The sequence below is a fragment of the Asterias amurensis genome, chromosome 18, assembly GCF_032118995.1.
Source record: "Asterias amurensis chromosome 18, ASM3211899v1".
NCBI lineage: Eukaryota > Metazoa > Echinodermata > Asteroidea > Forcipulatida > Asteriidae > Asterias > Asterias amurensis.
Window position 1 is genome coordinate 14,124,405 of NC_092665.1, and position 22,636 is coordinate 14,147,040.

At 40.7% G+C, this 22,636-nt stretch overlaps 1 protein-coding gene across 2 annotated transcripts in view; it reads left to right on the forward strand.

Annotated features, from left to right (window-relative positions):
• Positions 1-6,725: 6,725 nt before the first annotated feature.
• Positions 6,726-22,636, forward strand: part of LOC139950228 (uncharacterized) — a 33,650-nt gene continuing 17,739 nt past the window's right edge. For both annotated transcript variants that reach the window (XM_071948845.1, XM_071948846.1), the window contains exons 1-16: positions 6,726-6,966; positions 12,265-12,594; positions 13,327-13,686; positions 14,430-14,765; positions 15,657-16,013; positions 16,128-16,484; positions 16,599-16,955; positions 17,070-17,426; positions 17,542-17,898; positions 18,255-18,611; positions 18,881-19,237; positions 19,506-19,862; positions 20,142-20,498; positions 20,768-21,124; positions 21,393-21,749; positions 22,105-22,461. In XM_071948845.1, coding sequence (XP_071804946.1) covers positions 6,882-6,966; positions 12,265-12,594; positions 13,327-13,686; positions 14,430-14,765; positions 15,657-16,013; positions 16,128-16,484; positions 16,599-16,955; positions 17,070-17,426; positions 17,542-17,898; positions 18,255-18,611; positions 18,881-19,237; positions 19,506-19,862; positions 20,142-20,498; positions 20,768-21,124; positions 21,393-21,749; positions 22,105-22,461 — 5,395 coding nt within the window. In that variant the 5' untranslated portion in view covers positions 6,726-6,881. The remainder of the gene's footprint in view (positions 6,967-12,264; positions 12,595-13,326; positions 13,687-14,429; positions 14,766-15,656; positions 16,014-16,127; positions 16,485-16,598; positions 16,956-17,069; positions 17,427-17,541; positions 17,899-18,254; positions 18,612-18,880; positions 19,238-19,505; positions 19,863-20,141; positions 20,499-20,767; positions 21,125-21,392; positions 21,750-22,104; positions 22,462-22,636) is intronic.

Consider the following 22,636-nt stretch of genomic DNA (forward strand, 5'->3'; position numbering starts at 1 on the left):
AGGTGCGATGTTTTGTTCGTCAGCCCGCGCGATGCAGCCAATCAGGCGCGTGCAACAGCGTGTCTGATTTGGATGACGTCATACCAGAGCCATGGTGTACAGGGCCCAATGGGAGACTGGAGGGCAGCAGACCTACCAGGTAAGGGTGCACAACTTCTATAGCAAACAATGGCAAATGCTAAAAGTTCAAAAATACTCAACAAATATTTAAAAGTCTCTCAGCCTCTTGAAGATACATTGTCATACAACTAAATTTCAGATTACTTCTCAAGTTTTGGTAGGTCAGCATTTTGGAATTTTTGCTAATTACCCTAAAAGAAACACTCCCCAAAACTTGGGGAACTCGTGTCCAGTACGTCCTGTTCAAGAACAGTTTGGTTTATGCTGGCAATGTGTTATGAAAAAATAATACAGTTTGGCTAAATCTAAAATACAAAATCAAAAACACGCAAACCACAAGGTATTTGCTGTCGGTGACCGTCACTCATGCTTCTCCTATTCCTAAGTTGTTGACATTACCCAGAGCCGTATATTATACGGCTCTGACATTACCTGGTGAAGAGCGCCCTCTCTTGGTGATTGGCAGATAGTCTAAAGTTTCCCATTTCATAGAGCTGCTAAGCACACAAATTTGCTTAGCATGAACTTTGTACCTTGATCAAAACAGGATTACCAACCAAATTTCCATTTGTTGCATTTTGCTAAGAAATGTTCTGTGCCGAGCAGCTCTGAAATTGAGCCCTGATGATGTGGTGTTCGCTCTCGGTATGAACGGGCAGCTATTTATTTTTTCTGTACATCAAAGTTGCCACTGTTTAGTGCTTTTCAATTGGGATTTTTGTCTTTCTAAAGTGATTAAATTAAGGGATTTCTGGAATGAAGGTAGTCTTGGCCCAAGACTATGGTGCTTGATTCTGGATAGTGTACTACACGTGGTTGAATCGCCAAAGTCTAGATTTTAAGCCGTCCAATTAACTAAATCATACCGTGGCGGGCGCGCTTTGGCGATTCAACCGCGTGTGTAGTACACTATCCAGAATCAAGCACCATAGTCTTGGGCCAAGACTAGAATGAAGGAGGAAAAAGATCAGGAAAAACGTGGGGATGGCAGTTCTATACTTAGCCTTGCTCAAGGCAGTCGCATTATTCGCTCCGAAAAGACGCAGCTGTAAACCCACCCGCCGTATACCCTGTGCATGGTGTGTGCATGGAGGACTCCATGGTGTGTGCGATCACACCAAATGACCCACCCGTATACACTGTCACATCGCACGAATACTGTTCACACAAGTCATCGCACTCGTACACCACTAACCGCATGCGGAGGCCGTCAGGCCGACAGCCTTGTCGGGTCTGTATCTTCCCGTTTTAATGTGTTGTATTGAAAAAATTCCAATAGTGGACGAAATTGGGGGGCTCTAGGATATGCTAGTATGCAGCTCATGAATATGTATATCGTTCGTCAGACCTATCAGACAACACAGGATGTGAGGCAAATGAATTATTCATTTTGACGTCCAATCACACACGCCTATCATGCTCGCTGAGCGTCCGTGGTGGTGGTGTGTGATGATGTAGACATGTCTCATTTTTCGCGGGCATTATGGTAATGAGCTGACCGTGGGAACTCTTCGCTTATTATAGTAATGAGGTCAGTGGCTTCAACACAGATCCTACAAGGCTGTCGGCCTGACGGCCTCCGCATGCGAATAGTGTACGGGGGCATCGTGTCGTGCGATGTTACGCACAGTGAATACGGGTGGGTTTTACGCACAGTGAATACGGGTGGGTTTTTATACAGCGGCGGTCTTTTTTCGGAGTGAATAATTCGACTGCCTTGAGCAAGGCTATTCTATACTACAAGATGCGACCGGGCACAATACATTATGTACACTGTATAAGTATGTACATGTAATGTACAGTGGGTTTAGCCATAATGTTGTAATGATGTGAGCAGTTCAATTACCTTCCTCCATGGTTAAGGATAGCGGCTGACAAAACAACTTTCTCCTAGCTTTCAGACACATCATCTAGAGGGCGAAATATCAACTCTAGGGTTATAGTTGTATACCGTCAAATGCAAGAAAATAGCACAAACAAAGTGGTAATTCTGCCTGTGTTTGGACACAAAATAAAAGCGTGATCGTTTCTCCGTGCCATTTCCCCGGCATGCCTTGCTAACTCATGGTGTCAGCAGGATCTCGTGCCCCCCCCCCCGCCCCATTTTATAGAGCCGCTTACGGCCGAATTTGTGCTTACGGCGAGTTTCTATCTCATAAAGTCGTTCTCCGGATCGGAAACAAACTCAGAGACACAGAAGGAGACGAGGAAGATAACAAATGTCTTACATCGGGTACGTGCTGCAAAAGAGCATCGGTGTAGAATCAACTAGTGACGAACTGTCCACCCTCATGCAAGACAGAATTACTCGAGCCCGCCTAGGTGGGCGACCGAGTGAGTAGGCATATACGTTCAAACCGGGGACCTACAAAAGAGGACAAGGGTCAACGGTTCGGGAAAGGTCCACAGTTGGAAAACGTGTACACAACAAATAGGAACTGTTGCAAAAAGAAGTTTTTGAGTTTAAACAAAGGAGGGACACTAGGAGGTCCACGGTTGCAGGTGTATACAATCCCGCGTGAGTGAGTATCTGGAGCCGCTAGCTGTAGATGAGGTATTCTCTCGGCCCCAGCGGCCAGTCTTTCCAGGACCACTGGGGTGGGCTAATAATCGCTTGCACAGATTCTTGTTCAGGAAGTACGTCATGCGTACAGTGCATAGAAATATGGTGCAGTGTGAGTGTGATGCATGATGGGACTGCGCATTATTAAACCAATGACAGTGCATGATACGTTTGCCCATCCCAGCGCCTTTGTTAAAAGCAAGGCGCTGGGGACGAGCGGATAGTAAGTATAGACTTGACTCAAGTCTCAATCCCGTGTGAGTCCTTTTATTTTCAGTCCCATCACCTAACATCACAATAGTTTAAATTTGACGGCAGATTATAATAGGGATCTCTCGCAAGAGCACGGGATTTGAATCAAGTCTATAGTAGGATGCCATAATTCCAGCAATGAAGAAGTGAATGACATAACTATACAAATCATTGTTGAACGCGTGAGATATCCTCCCGATTGTATTGCTAACCTTCAAAATACGCGCCAAATACAGGCGCTCGGAAGTTTGCATGAGCGTGCATGCAAAGAAGTGTTTTACAAAAGAGTGCGCTATCAGACGAACTTTCTGCACAATTCGCCTTACGGGGGCAACAGAATATCAAGGAGAAAATAATGTCCCGGATGTTTTCAGATTCGGCCCAGTTCTAGGTTGAAACTTTAATATAATAATTTTGATTGATTTTTTTCCAGAAACGCACTTGTTTTTATCAAGTCAGAATGTCTTATAAAAAAGGTAGTAAATATATGGCATACCATGAGTGCTGAAGAAAGGCGATTTTTTTTCAAGAAATGCAGTTGTAGTTTTACAGAAATGCCCGTAGAAATAAAAATGGTGCCACCCCTTACATTTTACCTTTGTGTTAACCCTTGTGTTGAGATGAAGCCTGCATTCCGAGTGGTTTATCTCAACATGTTTGTTACAGTATCATTAAAGGCACTCTAATCCTAATACTGCATGGGTATAAGTGTTGTCATATGAACCCATAATCCTTGACTGACCTTCGTTGGCTTCCGGTTAAGGTATAGGATTAATGTATTACATTATTTTGTGACCTTAAACATATTTGATTTTTTTATAGCTTCAGGTTACCTCAGCATAGCCTTTAATCAAGTCGCACGCGGCGGCGGCACGCCAGTGCGTGATATCTGGGGGTCGTGTTTGAGAAGGAGGTGCCGCGTGCGCCTTGACTACAGGCTAGCCTTAGCCCTGCCCTGAGTGATCCAACAACCTTTACCACAACGAAAGGCACTGGACACCTTTATTAACTGCCAAAGACCAGTATTCTCCCTCGTTGCTCTATCCCATAAGTATAACTAATCGGCGAAAATTTGGGCTCAATATTGGTCGTTGAAGTTGCAATAAGACAAATTCCTGCTTTCAGAAAACTACGTTACTTTAGCGAATGCACTTTGGTGCTTTAGGAGATCAGAGGGAACAGTTTCTTACAATGTTTTCTCTATCAATATCTCTCCATTGCTCGTTACCAAGTAAGTTTGTAAACCAACATTTATTTTGAGTAATTACCAATAGTGTCCAGTGCATTTAAGCCCACTTCGATCGTTCCAATCTTTGTAGATTGTCCGACCGCATTCGTATTAGACTTGACTCAAGTCCCAATCCCGTGCCATCCCCAGGAAACTACTGTTTTGTGATGCTCTGCATTCCAAAACCTGTTCCACATCCATTCTCGGGACCACATTTTGACGGCGAGCGCGCACTGTATGCTATACGTGTTGCTTTATAGTTAGTTTGGGTATATTATGCTTAGGGACCTCTCACACGAGAATGGGACTTGAATAAAGTCTACATTCGCATGGGATTCCCGTCCTTTCTCCATGCCCTATACTCAAACAATGTGTCACTGTCAACTAAAAGTTTCACCCTCTGTGTGGATCATAACTAAGAGTTAAAGTTAAAGTTACACATGCCTTCGGATTGGGCGACTCTTTGGACTATAAAAGTGGTTTGTTTTGTTTTTATCATAAAACAAGCATGGTTGAAAATATATTTTAAAGGTAGAAGTGATTTTACACAAACATCCATCTAAATTGGGTAATTTCCCTCTTACTTTTGTCACGATCCGCCATTTTGAGGAACCACATTTTTTTACACCAGAAAATGTTGCACTGGGAGTAGTTTTTGTGGACTAAAACCACCCAAAATATCGGGCACTCTATGACGTCTTTCGTTTCTAAGTCTCTGAACAGACGAACTCTATAATAACCCTTTGTGGGAAACGAACTATGTAGTATAAACTGATAAAAAATTACCTCTGACAATGGTATCCGTATAGGAAGGAAATTTTACCTCGGCAGCGAATGGGTGACTGCAAACATCCGGTACTTTGATACTCCTCTATAACACAAAACAAGCTTCAGGTGAACTTATAATGTAAGTTGAAACTGCTGAGTTGTTTTCGTTTTAGTCGCGTGACCCGATTTATTAATACCTGATGGCTGAAGATTTGAATTGAAACACTTGCTGTTTATCCTTGATTATAATATTACGTAACTATTTTTTTTTTTTTTTTTTTTTTTTTGTACACAAAAGTTTACTTGGGCTCTCAATTGCAGTTACGTTACGCGCATGCAGGTTATGGTGCATAGACTCCATGCGCATGACGCCATCCAGACATAAAAAGGAGTTCCCTCTCTGAAGTCAATGAAGCGCTATCATTGGCAGAGATTATAATATAGCGCGCAGCATGCGTACACGCATGCGCGTTTCCATTATTTGACATTTAAGATGGCGGCCATAGCAAGGAGTAACACTACTACTAATAATAATATAAAATAAGGCATTTATAAAGCGCTCTTACACGGGGTACCACAGCGCCAAATTTCGTTTCCGGGAAAAAGTAACCATTAATTACATTATTTCGCGTATTATTTATGTTCAATCGAAGCACTGTTTTGTTCCCCCACAGTAATATTTTTAATTCCGTCAAATATTATTTCGTTCCCTTGAGGTAACAAAATATTATTGTGTGCCCCTTTAATGACATAATTATCATGTTCCAATCAGGTAACGAAATATATTATTATTTCGAGGGCACGAAACGTTCTTTCGAGGAAATGAAATGTAATGTTGATTGCTTTTTCATTTTGAGAAAAAAATCAAACTGTTTTGCCGATTGAACGAAGTACATTGTGTTTACCCTTTTCAGTGTCCTTTTCTGCTTACGTTTTATAAGAGATCCGTGCAAAAACAATTATGCCCTTGCAAATAACCCGAACAAAATAAATGAACTATTTTAAAATGTCAAGCTCAAACACCCCAATAAAGTACAAATAAATCAAAAACAGAAAGAAAAGTGAGATCTATGCAAAACCAAAACTCCAGTGATTCAAACACAACTTTATTGAAAACGAAAGCGTTTTTGACAGAACTATTTCTGGTGGGTTGGTTGAACTTCGACTAACTGTGCCAGCAGTGGCCTGCTTCCGGACAACTGTTTGTTCGAAATGATAAATCCAATACTTCTGTAGTTATGAATCTATATGCGCAAAAGTTACACAGGCACTTGTCGTCTCACGGCCGCAAGGAAGGCAATGTGGACACGTTTGGTAATTGTCAAAGACCAGTATTCTTACTTGGTTAATCCAACATCACTCTGTGTGCTTTCAGACGCATAATAAAATGCTTTGATATTTTGAGTAAGAAATAACCTTTTTTTCTCAACAACTTGGTTACTTCAGAGGGACACGTTTCTCAAAATGTTTTATACTAACAACAGCTCTTACATGCTTGTTACCAACTAAGTTTTTATGCTAGCAATTATTTTGAGTAATTACCAATAGTGTCCCGTGCCTTTAAACGGTAAAATTGCAGGCAGCACTTCCACGGTCGAAACACAAACGGGTTAATGCTGGGAAATATTAGGGGGGGTGTTCCGTGCTTGGGTGTCTGTCAAACACAGAGCACTTCATTTAGCCCACTCTTTCCTGTTGAACTGACTGTTCCATTCTCACTTCAACTTCTTATCAGTGGAACAGTCCATTATGAAAACTCCCTCATTCCAAATTACGAACATGTCGGAAATAGGTTGTAAGACCTCATAAGAGTGTTGGGCGCGCCACTGTGTGCTAAGCACCAAATTCATCAACACTGATAAAGTTGGACATAAAGGTTGGCCAACCGTTTCAGGAGTCCAACTCACGACAGCTTCATGGTTTATAATTCTTCTGCTTCACTCGTCAAGTATGTCAGATCTAACATGTAAAACGTGGCTGAAGAGTTTTGCGCTGGTGTTTATGCTCTTGTGTACTCATACGAACGCACAAACGGGTAAGTTAAAAACTTACGCGGAAATAATGTTTTGGCCGGGGTGAAAGCATCAACGTACCACTGGTTAAAATACTGTTGGGTCAAACTTATTCCATGTGTGACAATAGGCACTGGACACTATTGGTAATTGTCAAAGACCAGTCTTCTCACTTGGTGTATCTGAACATATGCATAAAATAACAAACCTGTGAAAATTTGAACTCAATCGGTTATCGAAGTTGTAAGAGAATAATGAAGACAACAAAAAAAACACCCCTGTAGTACAAACTAGTCTGCTTCCAGATGCCTAAAAGGGGCCTCAAGCTTGAAGTCTTTTAATATCGTTGATTGAGAAATAATTTCTTTCTCAAAAACTAGGTTCTTCAGAGGGAGCCGTTTATCACAAGTTGTTTTAACTCTAAATCAACGGCTCCCCATAGCTCGTTACAGAGTAATTTTTTATGCTAACAAATATGTTGAGTAATTACCAATAGTGTCCAGTGCCTTTAAATTCATGTCCCGATAAGATTTGGATTAGGGCTATCTTGTGACGCGGTACCGCTGCAGGCCGATGCGGCCGCCTCTCACATCGGCCGCTTTAATGAAAAATAACATCAAGGACCAAACTACCATTATTCTAAAAGGTACCGGATACTATTGGTAATTACTCAAAATAATTCTTACCATAAAAATTTACTCTGTAATGAGCAATGGAGAGCTGTTGATAATATAAAACATTGTGAAAAATTGGCTCCCTCCATGAGGTAATGTAGTTTTTGAGGAAGAAGTAATGTTTCAGTAAAATGGTGAATTGAATTCAAGGCCTCAGCTGAGGTCTCGAAATCAAGCATCTGAAAGCACACAACTTGAAGGACAAGGTATTTTTGTCTTCCGTTATTCTCTAGCAACTTCGACGACCATTTAAGTTCAAATTTTCTCAGGTTTTATGTTATGCATATGTTAAGATACACCAAGACTGGTCTTCGACAATTACCAAAGGCGTCCAGTGCCTTGAATACGCGACCGAAGTGCACCTTTTCTGGTCTATGCAAGTTTAAAGAAGCAACAATGTGGATATGATAGAAACATTTTCAAACATTAAAAAACAAACTGTTCAAACTGAGTCAAGTTTAGCTTTAATTCGTAGTATTATTTTGAAAAACTGCCCAGAAAGGCACTGGACATTGGTATAGCCTTACTTGGTAATGAGCATTGGAGAGCTGTTAATATAAACGGCTTCCTCTGAAGTGGTGTTTTTTAGAAAGATGTTATTTCTCACTAAAATATCAAGAGACCTCGTACATCAGCCTTTTATCTGAATATATTGCAACAAGGGCGTTTTTTCCTTTAGTTATTCACTTGCAAATTAATTGACCAATTGAGCCCAAATTTTCACACAGGTTTTCACACAATGGTATTCAACAACATTACCAAAAGTGTCCATTGCTTTAAACAAATAAAAACGTGATAAATTGTTAAGAATCAGAAAATAAGCAGCTGTTTTGATGACCTTGCTCTTTCCTGTCCCTCTTTTTTTTTTTTTCATTTGAGCTTTCACTGCAAAAACGGGGGTGATAAAATTGACACCATGTGTGGTATAACTCAGATAGATATCGAAAGAGGAAATAAAAGTATATCCCCACCAAACACTGAATATTATTATTGTTATATTTAAAAAAAAAAAAAAAAAAAAAAAAAAAAAAAAAACTCAAACTTGGCAGCCAGAGGCTGAATTGCGTTTAAAATACAGACCATAAGAAAATATAAATTTGTTTTTAAAAATTACATAAAAACATTAACAAATATAAAAATATTTATTTAAGTACAAAACACAAAATATCCAATAACTATTAAAACAAAATACTGTCCACTATTGTAAGGCATAACATACTTCTTGCTATACTCTGATTTGATTATATTTATTTATTATTATTTTTACACGGTATACTGTGCTCTAAATGTTGGAATTTTCCAGTGTTTTATTTTCCAATATCACCAAAGGTGTCCTGTAAAAAGAGTGATGTGTTTTCAGTCTTTAAAGGGGCATTTTTGTCACTCTTTAGAAAGGTGAAATATCGCTATTTTCGGAGTGAATTATGATCACTCCTTAACCCCACTCTGAACAAAGCTGTCCTTCACATTATGGTTCTTAGAAATAGTGCAAATTTCACTCTTTTGGAGTGTTTTTTCTTCTTCGTCACTCTATAACTTGAAAGATAGCACGAGGCATTGCAGGCAATGGAGGCAACCAACTGCAGTGCATGCAGCAGGAGTACTCCGATAATGCACATGAATAACTTTCGAAACAATGTCTTATATACGATCCCCATGAAAAATAATAAGTGCAAATTCAAATGTAATCTCTTCTTTGATATTTCCTGATGGAACTGGTTTCCTGTAAAATGCCTCGTATATCACCCTAAAATATACAAGCAGTGGCCGTTTACACACACTGCCAACGCACGCGAGTGTGACTCTGCCCCTGTGTGGACATCCTATTGTCTCTTTTGTTTATACACTAACTTTTTATTTTTATTTTTTATTAGCAGCTCCTATTGGTATTGTACACGTGTTCCAACTGTGGGCCTTTCCCGAACCGAAACCCCTATTTTCTCTTTTGTTATAGTAAGGTCCCCGGTTTGAATTTGTATCCTATTAAAGGCAGTGGACACTATTGGTAATTACTCAAAATAATTATTAGCATAAAACCTCACTTGGTAACGAGTAATGGGGAGAGGTTGATGGTATAAAACATTGTGAGAAACGGCTCCCTCTGAAGTGCTATAATTTTCGAGAAAGAAGTAATTTTCCACGAATTTGGTTTCGAGACCTCAGATTTAGAACTTGAGGTCTCGAAATCAACTATCTAAACGAACGCACACAACTTCGTGTGACAAGGGTGTTTTTTTCTTTCATTATTATCTCGCAACTTCGATGACCGATTGAGCTCAAATTTTCACAGGTTAGTTATTTTATGCATATTGAGATACACGAACTGTGAAGGCTAAAGTCTTTGACAATTACCAATAGTGTCTACTGCAGAGTTGTTGCTATATCTTTCGCTTAAAATACGGAGTGTTCCCTTGTATTTTTGTTTGGCTCGTTATAGACCTTATCCCGCTGCCTTAATCTTGGTCATGTTCTTCGAATGACAATAATGAATGCCAAAAGGTTAAATCTTTATTCAAATAGGAACCAGACTATTTTGTTCTTCCCGCCTCGATTTGGTTACTTTGTTATGAATGGGGGAAAATGAAGTTGGCTGCACCATGACAAAGGTTAATAACATCATGGAGGTCGAAATATTATATAGCTCCATGATACCATGCAGTATGGGGCATAATAAACAAGACCCATGTGACTGTGATCTTGTCAACCGGATGATGAACAGATTGGACCAACGGGCGTGCAATTTCCTTCCTTGTCTTGGTTCTTCTTACATTCCACAATAATCAAGGGCATTTTTGTTCGATGGTGCAAGTCGGTATCAGGTAAAACAAAAACAAACAAAAAAACAAAACCCAACTGATAATCTGAATCCTCTTGCAAACGAAGTGAAAAACTTCCATTAGTTAAAAAACAAAATTGGTAATAACTCTACAAGGCATATATCGCGCCTAAAAATAAATCACAACCCAAAGGTACATTAAAGGCAGTGGACACTATTGGTAATTGTCAAAGACGAACCTTCACAGTTAGTGTATCTCAACATATGCATAAAATAACAAACCTGCGAAAATTTGAGGTCAATCGGTTGTCGAAGTTGCGAGATATTAATGAAAGGAAAAACACCTTGGTCACACGAAGTTGTGTGGTTTCAGATGCTTGATTTCGAGACCTCAAATTCTAAACTTGGGGTATCAAAATCAAATTCGTGGAAAATTACTTCTTTCTCAAAAACTACGTCACTTCAGAGGGAGCTGTTTCTCACAATGTTTTATACTATCAACCTCTCCCTATTACTGGTAATCAAGAAAGGTTTTAAGCTAATAATTATTTTGAGTAATTACCAATAGTGTCCACTGCCGTTTCCCACAGTGTTTTATACTATAAACCTCTCCCCAATAGTGTCCACTGCCTTTAAACGAATTTTTAAACTGTGGCCGGTGCACAGCACAAGGTGACACTTTTTGTTGTTATTACATCGAAGGTTACACCGGGTATTTCCTTTTTGTAGGAGTTATAAACAACTCGCATTTCCTTCCAGGGGCACGTGCATTAAAGTGACTTTGCTGGGGTCGATTTCACAAAGAGTTAACTTAGGACTATCTAGTTCTATGGAGATATTAAAAACGTATATGGCTAGTCTAGTCCTAGAATGAGTAACTCGTGCTAACTCGAGATAAAACTGTAGTCTTAAAGGCAGTGGACACTATTGGTAATTGTCCACGAATAGCCTTCCTAGTTGGTGTGTCTCAACATATGCATAAAATAACAAACCTGTGAACATTTGAGCTCAATCGATCATCGAACTTGCGAGAGTATAATGAAAGAAAAAACACCCTTGTCTCATGAAGTTGTGTGCGTTTAGATGGTTGATTTCGAGACCTCAAGTTCTAAATCTGAGGTCTCGAAATCAAATTCGTGGAAAATTACTTCTTTCTCGAAAACTATGGCACTTCAGAGGGAGCCATTTCTCACGATGTTTTATACCATCAACCTCTCCCCATTACTTGTTACCAAGAAAGGTTTTATGCTAATAATTATTTTGAGTAATTACCAAAAGTGTCTGCTGTCTTTAATTCTTTGTGAAATCCGCACTAAGCGCATTCAGACGTTATTGTGAAAATAATGCGCTTTTTAATAAGAACTTATTAATGAACTCAGAATGCAAAACTTTTCATCAGGGGAGAACTATAGCGCCTAGCTCGAAGCCCCACTGCAGGTCCTATTCAACAACCTAAAAGCACTAGTCACGTTTGGTAGTAATTTTTGTCAGAGACCAGTTTCTCACTTGAGCATTATTGGCTCAATTTTTTTCATCGAAGTTGCAAGAGAATAGTGAAAGAAGAAAAGAGAAACAGGTGCAGGCAGTGCACGTAAGAGTATAAACTCCAGACACAATTGGAAACGGCTCACAAAATAAGACTGTGTGTGAACTTTCGATATTAGAACTGTCAGTGAAAAGTTGCAGTTTCTTTCGGACAATTGTTCCTCCTATGACACAACCAATACTATAAGTAACGTTTTTATTTTATTAATATAAATGAGAGTGTGCGGGGTGAGTGCATGCGTGGTGTTTGTCAGTGTTTGTTTGGCTGTTCAGTGTTAAAACACCATTATTTTCATATAGGGGCTATTTAATTTTTCTCTCTTCAGATGGAAGTGTTCGGTTGGTTGATGGCTCTTCTGAAGTTGAAGGTCGCGTTGAAGTCTTCTATGAGGGCGAATGGGGAACAGTTTGTGATGACCTGTGGGACTTACAAGATGCTGCTGTAGTCTGCCACCAGCTTGGATTCCCAGGTGCAGTTAGAGCTACTACTGCAGCTGCTGATTTCACCATTGGAGATGGGCCAATAGTTCTGGATGACCTTGAGTGTACTGGAGACGAAAGAACCTTAGGAGAATGCACTCACCGAGGATGGGGAGATAATAATTGTGGTCACTCAGAAGATGCTGGGGTCGTTTGTGCTGAAGCTTCAATTAAGGGTGACACAAAACCTTTCGAAATTTATAACTTATTTTTTGAGGTTTTTTCATAATTTTTCTTTATGGTGTCTTTAAGAAGGATGGACACCTCTTAGGCTATTTCAACATGTTACTCATATAAAAAATGTGAAAAGAACTCATTTGGTCGCCGTGGCTAGGTTGCGATTGAAAAGATGGAAAAAAAAACACCCATGTCACAGAAGTTTCAGATGCCTTGAATTTGAGACCTCAGCTGAGGTCTCGAGTTCAATTCAATCATTTGAGTGAAAAGTTACTTCTTTCTCAAAAACATCGATTTTGTTTTCCTCCATGAGGGATCCGTTTCTCACAATACTATTAACAGCTCCCCATTGCTCGTTACCAAGTAAGTTTTTATGTTAATAAATATTTTTGAGTAATACAAAAACTACTAAAAGTGTCCAGTTCGGGCACTGGGTAAATGTTAACTGTTATTTCCTGGTATGTAATTTGCAAACATAGTTTTATATGGCTTCTATCAGTGTTGGCTCCTATACTAATTTTCAGATTATCAATTTACTGTATAGGCTAATGTGTACAGATCTATGGCTTCTCGTTTTCTTCGCTCACTGTCCAGTGTGCCAGGTCTTCTTAGCCGCAAGGATAAAGACATGGGCTAATGGTACCAATGCTTTTCAGAACCAGAGATTTGATTGGATACAATTCATTGGATAAACGTGCGGTGATGTAAATTCAACTTCTTGTTTCCTACAGAGGGCGCTGTTCGTTTGATAGGTGGGAGTTCACGAGCGGAGGGTCGAGTTGAAATCTACCACTGGGGCGAGTGGGGAACTGTTTGTGATGATTTGTGGGACCTACAAGATGCCGCTGTAGTTTGTCGCCAGCTTGGATTCCAAGATGCAATCAGAGCTACAACTGCAGCTGCTGAATTCACCATTGGAGATGGGCCAATAGTTCTGGATGACCTTGAGTGTAATGGAGACGAGAGAACCTTAGGAGAATGTACTCACCGAGGATGGGGTGATAATAATTGTGGTCACTCGGAAGATGCTGGGGTCGTTTGTTATGACGAGGCTGCTTCTTTAGTCACTCCAAGTTTGTCTCCAGTTACAGGTCATTGTGATGTTACTCTATATTTTAAAGTAATTTATACAGTCCGTTATGCAACCTTATTGAAACATCACACCAACTGTTAGGAATTTGTTTTTTTATTATCATAGTATCCATCCATGCCGCCAGGGGGTAAAGTAGGCTAGTCTTTGGGTGCGTTCGTTTACCTTCCCTGGGTCGACCCCGGTGTGTGGCGTTTTTTTTTTTCCAGGATGAACGTGTGCAGATAATTACCTACGTTCGTCCTGGGAAAAAAACGCCACACACCGGGGTCGACCCAGGGGAGCTAAACAAACGCACCCATAAACAACAAAACTGTCAAGGGAAAAGTTTCAGTTTACATGTATGGATGGCGCCACCACTTTTTCATTCGGTGTGAAATAATATAGTGTCTAATCTACCTCAATGGGATATTCTACCTCAACTCAATGGGATATTCTTTTGAGTGAAAAAATGGTGGTGTCTTTGGAAAGTTTTATCCCAAGAGGGGACTGAAAACTGAATACACATAATACAAAAGGCCCCATCAGTCCAGTGCAGAAGTTCAACAAGAATTGAAAAAAAGTGGTAGGCAGGAAAAAAACACATGAAATGAATTACCCTGGTTTATTTTCTCTTGCTTTTTTAAAACAATCTATAAATTGAGTGCATTCATTCAGCCTTTGGTTCAAGTCCTGTCATCCGAATCTGGGAGTAGGCACACATGCAGTCCAAAACATCTTTTCATGTAATTCTTTTTCCCCCAGATGGGAGTGTTCGATTAGTTGATGGCTCTTCAGAAGTTGAAGGTCGCGTGGAAGTCTTCTATGAGGGCGAATGGGGAACGGTTTGTGATGATTTGTGGGACTTGCAAGATGCTGCTGTAGTCTGTCGCCAGCTTGGATTCCCAGGTGCAGTCAGAGCTACCACTGCAGCGGCTGAATTCACTATTGGAGATGGGCCAATAGTTCTGGATGACCTGGAATGTAATGGAGACGAAAGAACCTTAGGAGAATGTACACACCGAGGATGGGGAGATAATAATTGTGGTCACTCAGAAGATGCTGCTGTTGTTTGTACTGAAGCTGTATCTACAGACATAGGTGACCTAAACAAACTCTTAACAACTTTTTTTTGTTTTTTTTAAAGGCAGTGGACACTATTGGTAATTGTCAAAGGTTAGTCTTCACAGTTGGTGTATCTCAACATATGTATAAAATAACAAACCTGTGAAAATTTGAGCCCAATCGGTCATCGAAGTTGCAAGATAATAATGAAAGAAAAACACCCTTGTCACAGGAAGTTGTGTGCTTTCTGAATCTTGATTTTGATACATCAAATTCTAAACTTGAGGTCACAAAATCAAATGAGTGGAAAATTACTTCTTTGTCGAAAACTATGTCACTTCAGAGGGAGCTGTTTCTCACAATGTTTTATACTATCAACCTCTCCCCATTACTTGGTTTTATGATGATAATTATTTTGAGAATTACCAATAGTGTCCACTGCCTTTAAGGGTTGGGTTTTTAATCACCCACGACTTTCTAAAAATGTTAACTCTTCTTTCCCGATTATGAAATGCAAACTGATCAGGATACTTTTCAAGATAATTAAAATTGCTGTAGGCTAATTTGCACATATACCCGTTTGCTTAATACTCTTGTTTTGGTCTTACTGCAAAGTGTACCATGTTTTTTTTACGCAGACAGGTATTTGCTTTTCAGAACCAGTGATTTCACTAAATAAGATTATTTCATTTGATAAATGTGCCATAACATAGGCTTTCTATATTTGTGTTTGATTGGTTCGAGGTGACGCTTGGCAGGTGCACTTTCGGTCGTCTGCATTAATGTAGTTGAAAGGTGATTACGGGATGGGTTTGACCTAGGCTTGAACTACTCTCTTGCAAAAATAACGTGACCCAAAGTGTGCTGTCACATGTTCAGACTAATGTTCCAGTAATATTATCAAAATCAACTTCTTGTTTCCTACAGAGGGCGCTGTTCGTTTGATGGGTGGAAGTTCAGGAGCAGAAGGGCGCGTGGAAATCTTCTATGATGGCCAGTGGGGAACAGTTTGTGATGACCTGTGGGACTCTCCAGATGCTGCTGTTGTATGTCGCCAGCTTGGATTCCCAGGTGCAGTCAGAGCTACCACTGCAGCGGCTGAATTCACTATTGGAGATGGGCCAATAGTTCTGGATGACCTGGAGTGTAACGGAGACGAAGGAACCTTAGGAGAATGTACTCACCGAGGATGGGGAGATAATAATTGTGGCCACTCAGAAGATGCTGGGGTCGTCTGTGCAACATCTGTAACAACCATTCTCCCTGAAGTGTCCTCCATACCAGGTACTTAACTTTATTAATACTTAAGTATTAACAAATATGACACTTATGTATTTAGGTTCAAACCTCATACTCAATGTTTGTCTTAATTTTTTTTCAATGTTGATATTCCATTAGATGGTAGTGTTCGTTTGATGGATGGATCTGGTCCACATGAGGGACGTGTAGAAGTCTTTTATGAAGGTCAGTGGGGAACAGTCTGTGATGACCTGTGGGGCTTTCAGGATGCTGCAGTAGCCTGTCGCCAGCTTGGATTCCCAGGTGCAGTCAGAGCTACCACTGCAGCTGCTGAATTCACTATTGGAGATGGGCCAATAGTTCTGGATGACCTGGAGTGTAACGGAGACGAAGGAACCTTAGGAGAATGTACTCACCGAGGATGGGGAGATAATAATTGTGGCCACTCAGAAGATGCTGGGGTCGTCTGTGCAACATCTGTAACAACCATTCTCCCTGAAGTGTCCTCCATACCAGGTACTTAACTTTATTAATACTTAAGTATTAACAAATATGACACTTATGTGATTAGGTTGAAACCCCATACTCAATGTTTGTCTTAATTTTTTTTCAATGTTGATATTCCATTAGATGGTAGTGTTCGTTTGATGGATGGATCTGGTCCACATGAGGGACGTGTAGAAGTCTTTTATGAAGGTCAGTGGGGCACAGTCTGTGATGACCTGTGGGGCTTTCAGGATGCTGCAGTAGCCTGTCGCCAGCTTGGATTCCCAGGTGCAGTCAGAGCTACTACTGCAGCGGCTGAATTCACTATTGGAGATGGGCCAATAGTTCTGGATGACCTGGAGTGTAACGGAGACGAAGGAACCTTAGGAGAATGTACTCACCAAGGATGGGGAGATAATAATTGTGGCCACTCAGAAGATGCTGGGGTCGTCTGTGCAACATCTGTAACAACCATTCTCCCTGAAGTGTCCTCCATACCAGGTACTTAACTTTATTAATACTTAAGTATTAACAAATATGACACTTATGTATTTAGGTTCAAACCTCATACTCAATGTTTGTCTTAATTTTTTTTCAATGTTGATATTCCATTAGATGGTAGTGTTCGTTTGATGGATGGATCTGGTCCACATGAGGGACGTGTAGAAGTCTTTTATGAAGGTCAGTGGGGAACAGTCTGTGATGACCTGTGGGGCTTTCAGGATGCTGCAGTAGCCTGTCGCCAGCTTGGATTCCCAGGTGCAGTCAGAGCTACCACTGCAGCGGCTGAATTCACTATTGGAGATGGGCCAATAGTTCTGGATGACCTGGAGTGTAACGGAGACGAAGGAACCTTAGGAGAATGTACTCACCGAGGATGGGGAGATAATAATTGTGGCCACTCAGAAGATGCTGGGGTCGTCTGTGCAACATCTGTAACAACCATTCTCCCTGAAGTGTCCTCCATACCAGGTACTTAACTTTATTAATACTTTAGTATTAACAAATATGACACTTATGTATTTAGGTTCAAACCCCATACTCAATGTTTGTTTTATTTTTTTTTTCAATGTTGATATTCCATTAGATGGTAGTGTTCGTTTGATGGATGGATCTGGTCCACATGAGGGACGTGTAGAAGTCTTTTATGAAGGTCAGTGGGGAACAGTCTGTGATGACCTGTGGGGCTTTCAGGATGCTGCAGTAGCCTGTCGCCAGCTTGGATTCCCAGGTGCAGTCAGAGCTACTACTGCAGCTACCGAATTCACCATTGGAGATGGGCCAATAGTTCTAGATGACCTTGTTTGTAACGGAGACGAAAGAACCTTAGGAGAATGTTCTCACCGAGGATGGGGAGATAGTAATTGTGGCCACTCGGAAGATGCTGGGGTTGTTTGTGCAACTTCTGTAACAACTGCTGTTCCAGGAGTGACCTCCGTACCAGGTACTTTACTTTATGGTTACTTCAGTGTTGCAGACTAAGCAGATATTTTAATATATCAGATGTCAAACATGGCAAAATCCTGAAAGTCTAGTGATTTGTTATGAACTTGCAAAGAATCTCTTCCTTTATAGATGTTTAGTGGTAATTTTACAAATACCCTTGGGTTCCTGAATGTTTTAAATCCGCCTCTGGAGATGGGCTACTATTTTTGCATGACGTTTAACATTTCTTGGAGACATTGTCAAGTGTGCCATTTAGCAAAAACATTGAAAAACATGATAATTTCTAACTTGGTTTCAAACCCCACCCTCAACAATGTTTGCTTTATGTTTCTTTCAATATTGATATTCCATTAGATGGTGCTGTTCGTTTGATGGATGGATCTGGTCCCTATGAGGGGCGTGTAGAAGTCTTCTATGAAGGTCAGTGGGGAACAGTTTGTGATGACCTGTGGGGCTTTCAGGATGCTGCAGTAGCCTGTCGCCAGCTTGGATTCCCAGGTGCAGTCAGAGCTACTACTGCAGCTGCCGAATTCACCATTGGAGATGGGCCAATAGTTCTAGATGACCTTCAGTGTAATGGAGACGAAAGAACCTTAGGAGAATGCACTCACCGAGGATGGGGAGATAATAATTGTGGTCACTCAGAAGATGCTGGAGTAGTCTGTGCAACCTCTGTAACAACCATTCTACCTGAAGTGTCCTCCATACCAGGTACTTTACTTTATGGTGATTTGTCATTAAATTTTGAAGATTCCATCTTTTCATAGATGTTTTATTGTTTTTTTTAGGTAATCTTGAATTTGCCAAATCCTCCTCTGTAGATCGACAAATACTTCTGCATGATGTTTAACATTCTTTGAGGCACTATCAAGTGAGCCATTTAGCCTTAGTCAACAAATATGACACTTTCTAAATTGTTTTAAACCCAACGCGCAACAATGTTTTCCTAACTGTTTCTTTCAATGGTGATATTCCATTAGATGGTACTGTTCGTTTGATGGATGGATCTGGTCCACATGAGGGGCGTGTAGAAGTCTTCTATGATGGCCAGTGGGGAACAGTCTGTGATGACCTGTGGGGCTTTCAGGATGCTGCAGTAGCCTGTCGCCAGCTTGGATTCCCAGGTGCAGTCAGAGCTACCACTGCAGTGGCTGAATTCACCATTGGAGATGGGCCAATAGTTCTGGATGACCTTGTTTGTAACGGAAACGAAAGAACCTTAGGAGAATGCACTCACCGAGGATGGGGAGATAGTAATTGTGGCCACTCAGAAGATGCTGGACTCGTCTGTGCAACCTCTGTAACAACCATTCTCCCTGAAGTGTCCGCTATACCAGGTACTTTACTTATGGTGACTTGTCATTAAATTTCAAAGATTCCATCTTTTCATAGATGTTTTTTTGTTTTTTAGGTAATTCTGATTTTGCCAAATCCTCCTCTGGAGATCGACAATTACTTCTGCATGATGTTTAACATTTCTTGGGGTCATTATCAAGTGAGCCATTTAGCCTAAGTCAACAAATATGACACTTTCTAAACTGTTTTAAAACCCAACGCGCAACAATGTTTGCCTAACTGTTTCTTTCAATGTTGATATTCAACTAGATGGTAGTGTTCGTTTGATGGATGGATCTGGTCCACATGAGGGGCGTGTAGAAGTCTTTTATAATGGCCAGTGGGGAACAGTCTGTGATGATTTGTGGGAATTAGAAGATGCTGCAGTAGCCTGTCGCCAGCTTGGATTCCCAGGTGCAATCAGAGCTACCACTGCAGCCCCTGATTTCGCCATTGGAGTTGGGCCAATAAATCTTGATGACCTGGAATGTAATGGAGACGAAAGAACTTTAGGAGAATGTACTCACTTTGGATGGGGAGATAGTAATTGTGATCACTCAGAAGATGCTGGGGTGGTTTGTGCAACATCTGAAACAACTGCTCTTCCAGGAGTTACCTCAATACCAGGTATTTAATTTCTCAATACGGAAATCCTGCTGTATTAGTGCTCAACAAATATGACACTTATGAGTTTAAATATATCATATTTCCTACACAACTCTCACAGATTCAATCTTTTCTTGGGCGTTTGATTAAAATTATTAAAATATGGTTAACATTTCTTGGAGCCTTTCTTTATCAAGTGAGCCATGAAACCTACATGTAAGTATCAATAAATAGGACTTTTTCTTAATTAGTTTCAAACCCCACACAACACTGTTTCTTTCAATGTTGATATTCCATTAGATGGTAGTCTTCGTTTGATGGATGGGTCTGGTCCACATGAGGGGCGTGTAGAAATCTTCTATGATGGTCAGTGGGGAACAGTTTGTGATGACCTGTGGGACTTTCAGGATGCTGCAGTAGCCTGTCGCCAGCTTGGATTCCCAGGTGCAGTCAGCGCTACCACTGCAGCTGCTGAATTCACCATTGGAGATGGGCCAATAGTTCTGGATGACCTGGAATGTAATGGAGACGAAAGAACCTTAGGAGAATGTACTCACCGAGGATGGGGAGATAATAATTGTGGTCACTCAGAAGATGCTGGAGTTGTCTGTGCAACCTCTGTAACAACCATTCTACCTGAAGTGTCCTCCATACCAGGTACTTTACTTTATGGTGATTTGTCATTAAATTTCGAAGATTCCATCTTTTCATAGATGTTTTATTGTTTTTTTTAGGTAATCTTGAATTTGCCAAATCCTCCTCTGTAGATCGACAAATACTTCTGCATGATGTTTAACATTCTTTGAGGCACTATCAAGTGAGCCATTTAGCCTTAGTCAACAAATATGACACTTTCTAAATTGTTTTAAACCCAACGCGCAACAATGTTTTCCTAACTGTTTCTTTCAATGGTGATATTCCATTAGATGGTACTGTTCGTTTGATGGATGGATCTGGTCCACATGAGGGGCGAGTAGAAGTCTTCTATGATGGCCAGTGGGGAACAGTCTGTGATGACCTGTGGGGCTTTCAGGATGCTGCAGTAGCCTGTCGCCAGCTTGGATTCCCAGGTGCAGTCAGAGCTACCACTGCAGTGGCTGAATTCACCATTGGAGATGGGCCAATAGTTCTGGATGACCTTGTTTGTAACGGAAACGAAAGAACCTTAGGAGAATGTTCTCACCGAGGATGGGGAGATAGTAATTGTGGCCACTCAGAAGATGCTGGACTCGTCTGTGCAACCTCTGTAACAACCATTCTCCCTGAAGTGTCCGCTATACCAGGTACTTTACTTATGGTGACTTGTCATTAAATTTGAAAGAATCCATCTTTTCATAGATGTTTTTTTGTTTTTTAGGTAATTCTGATTTTGCCAAATCCTCCTCTGGAGATCGACAAATACTTCTGCATGATGTTTAACATTTCTTGGAGTCATTATCAAGTGAGCCATTTAGCCTAAGTCAACAAATATGACACTTTCTAAATTGTTTTAAAACCCAACGCGCAACAATGTTTGCCTAACTGTTTCTTTCAATGTTGATATTCAACTAGATGGTAGTGTTCGTTTGATGGATGGATCTGGTCCACATGAGGGGCGTGTAGAAGTCTTTTACAATGGCCAGTGGGGAACAGTTTGTGATGATTTGTGGGAATTAGAAGATGCCGCAGTAGCCTGTCGCCAGCTTGGATTCCCAGGTGCAGTCAGAGCTACCACTGCAGCCCCTGATTTCGCCATTGGAGTTGGGCCAATAGTTCTTGATGATCTTGAGTGTACTGGAGACGAAAGAACCTTAGGAGAGTGTACTCACCGAGGATGGGGGGATAATAATTGTGGTCACTCAGAAGATGCTGGGGTGGTTTGTGCAACATCTGTAACAACTGCTGTTCCAGGAGTGACCTCCATACCAGGTACTTACTTTATTGTTACTTTAACCTTGCAGACTGAGTAGATGTTTTAACATATTAGATGTCAAACATGGCAAAATCCTGAAAGTCTAGTGAATTGTTATGAACTTGCAAAGAATCTCTTTCTTTATAGATGTTTATTTGTCATTTTACAGATACTCTTGGGTTCTTGAATAATTTAATTCGTCTCTGGAGATGGGCTAATATTTTTGCATGACGTTTAACATTTCTTTGAGACATTATCAAGTGAGCCATTAAGCCAAAATTTCTTAAAACATGATAATTTCTAATTTGGTTTTAAACCCCACACTCAATAATGTTTGCCCTAACGTTTCTTTCGATGTTGATATTCCATTAGATGGTAGTGTTCGTTTGATGGATGGATCTGGTCCACACGAGGGGCGAGTAGAAGTCTTCTATGATGGCCAGTGGGGAACAGTCTGTGATGACCTGTGGGGCTTTCAGGATGCTGCAGTAGCCTGTCGCCAGCTTGGATTCCCAGGTGCAGTCAGAGCTACCACTGCAGTGGCTGAATTCACCATTGGAGATGGGCCAATAGTTCTGGATGACCTTGTTTGTAACGGAGACGAAAGAACCTTAGGAGAATGCACTCACCGAGGATGGGGAGATAATAATTGTGGTCACTCAGAAGATGCTGGACTCGTCTGTGCAACCTCTGTAACAACCATTTTCCCTGAAGTGTCCGCTATACCAGGTACTTTACTTATGGTGACTTGTCATTAAATTTCAAAGATTCCATCTTTTCATAGATGTTTTTTTTGTTTTTTAGGTAATTCTGATTTTGCCAAATCCTCCTCTGGAGATCGACAAATACTTCTGCATGATGTTTAACATTTCTTGGAGTCATTATCAAGTGAGCCATTTAGCCT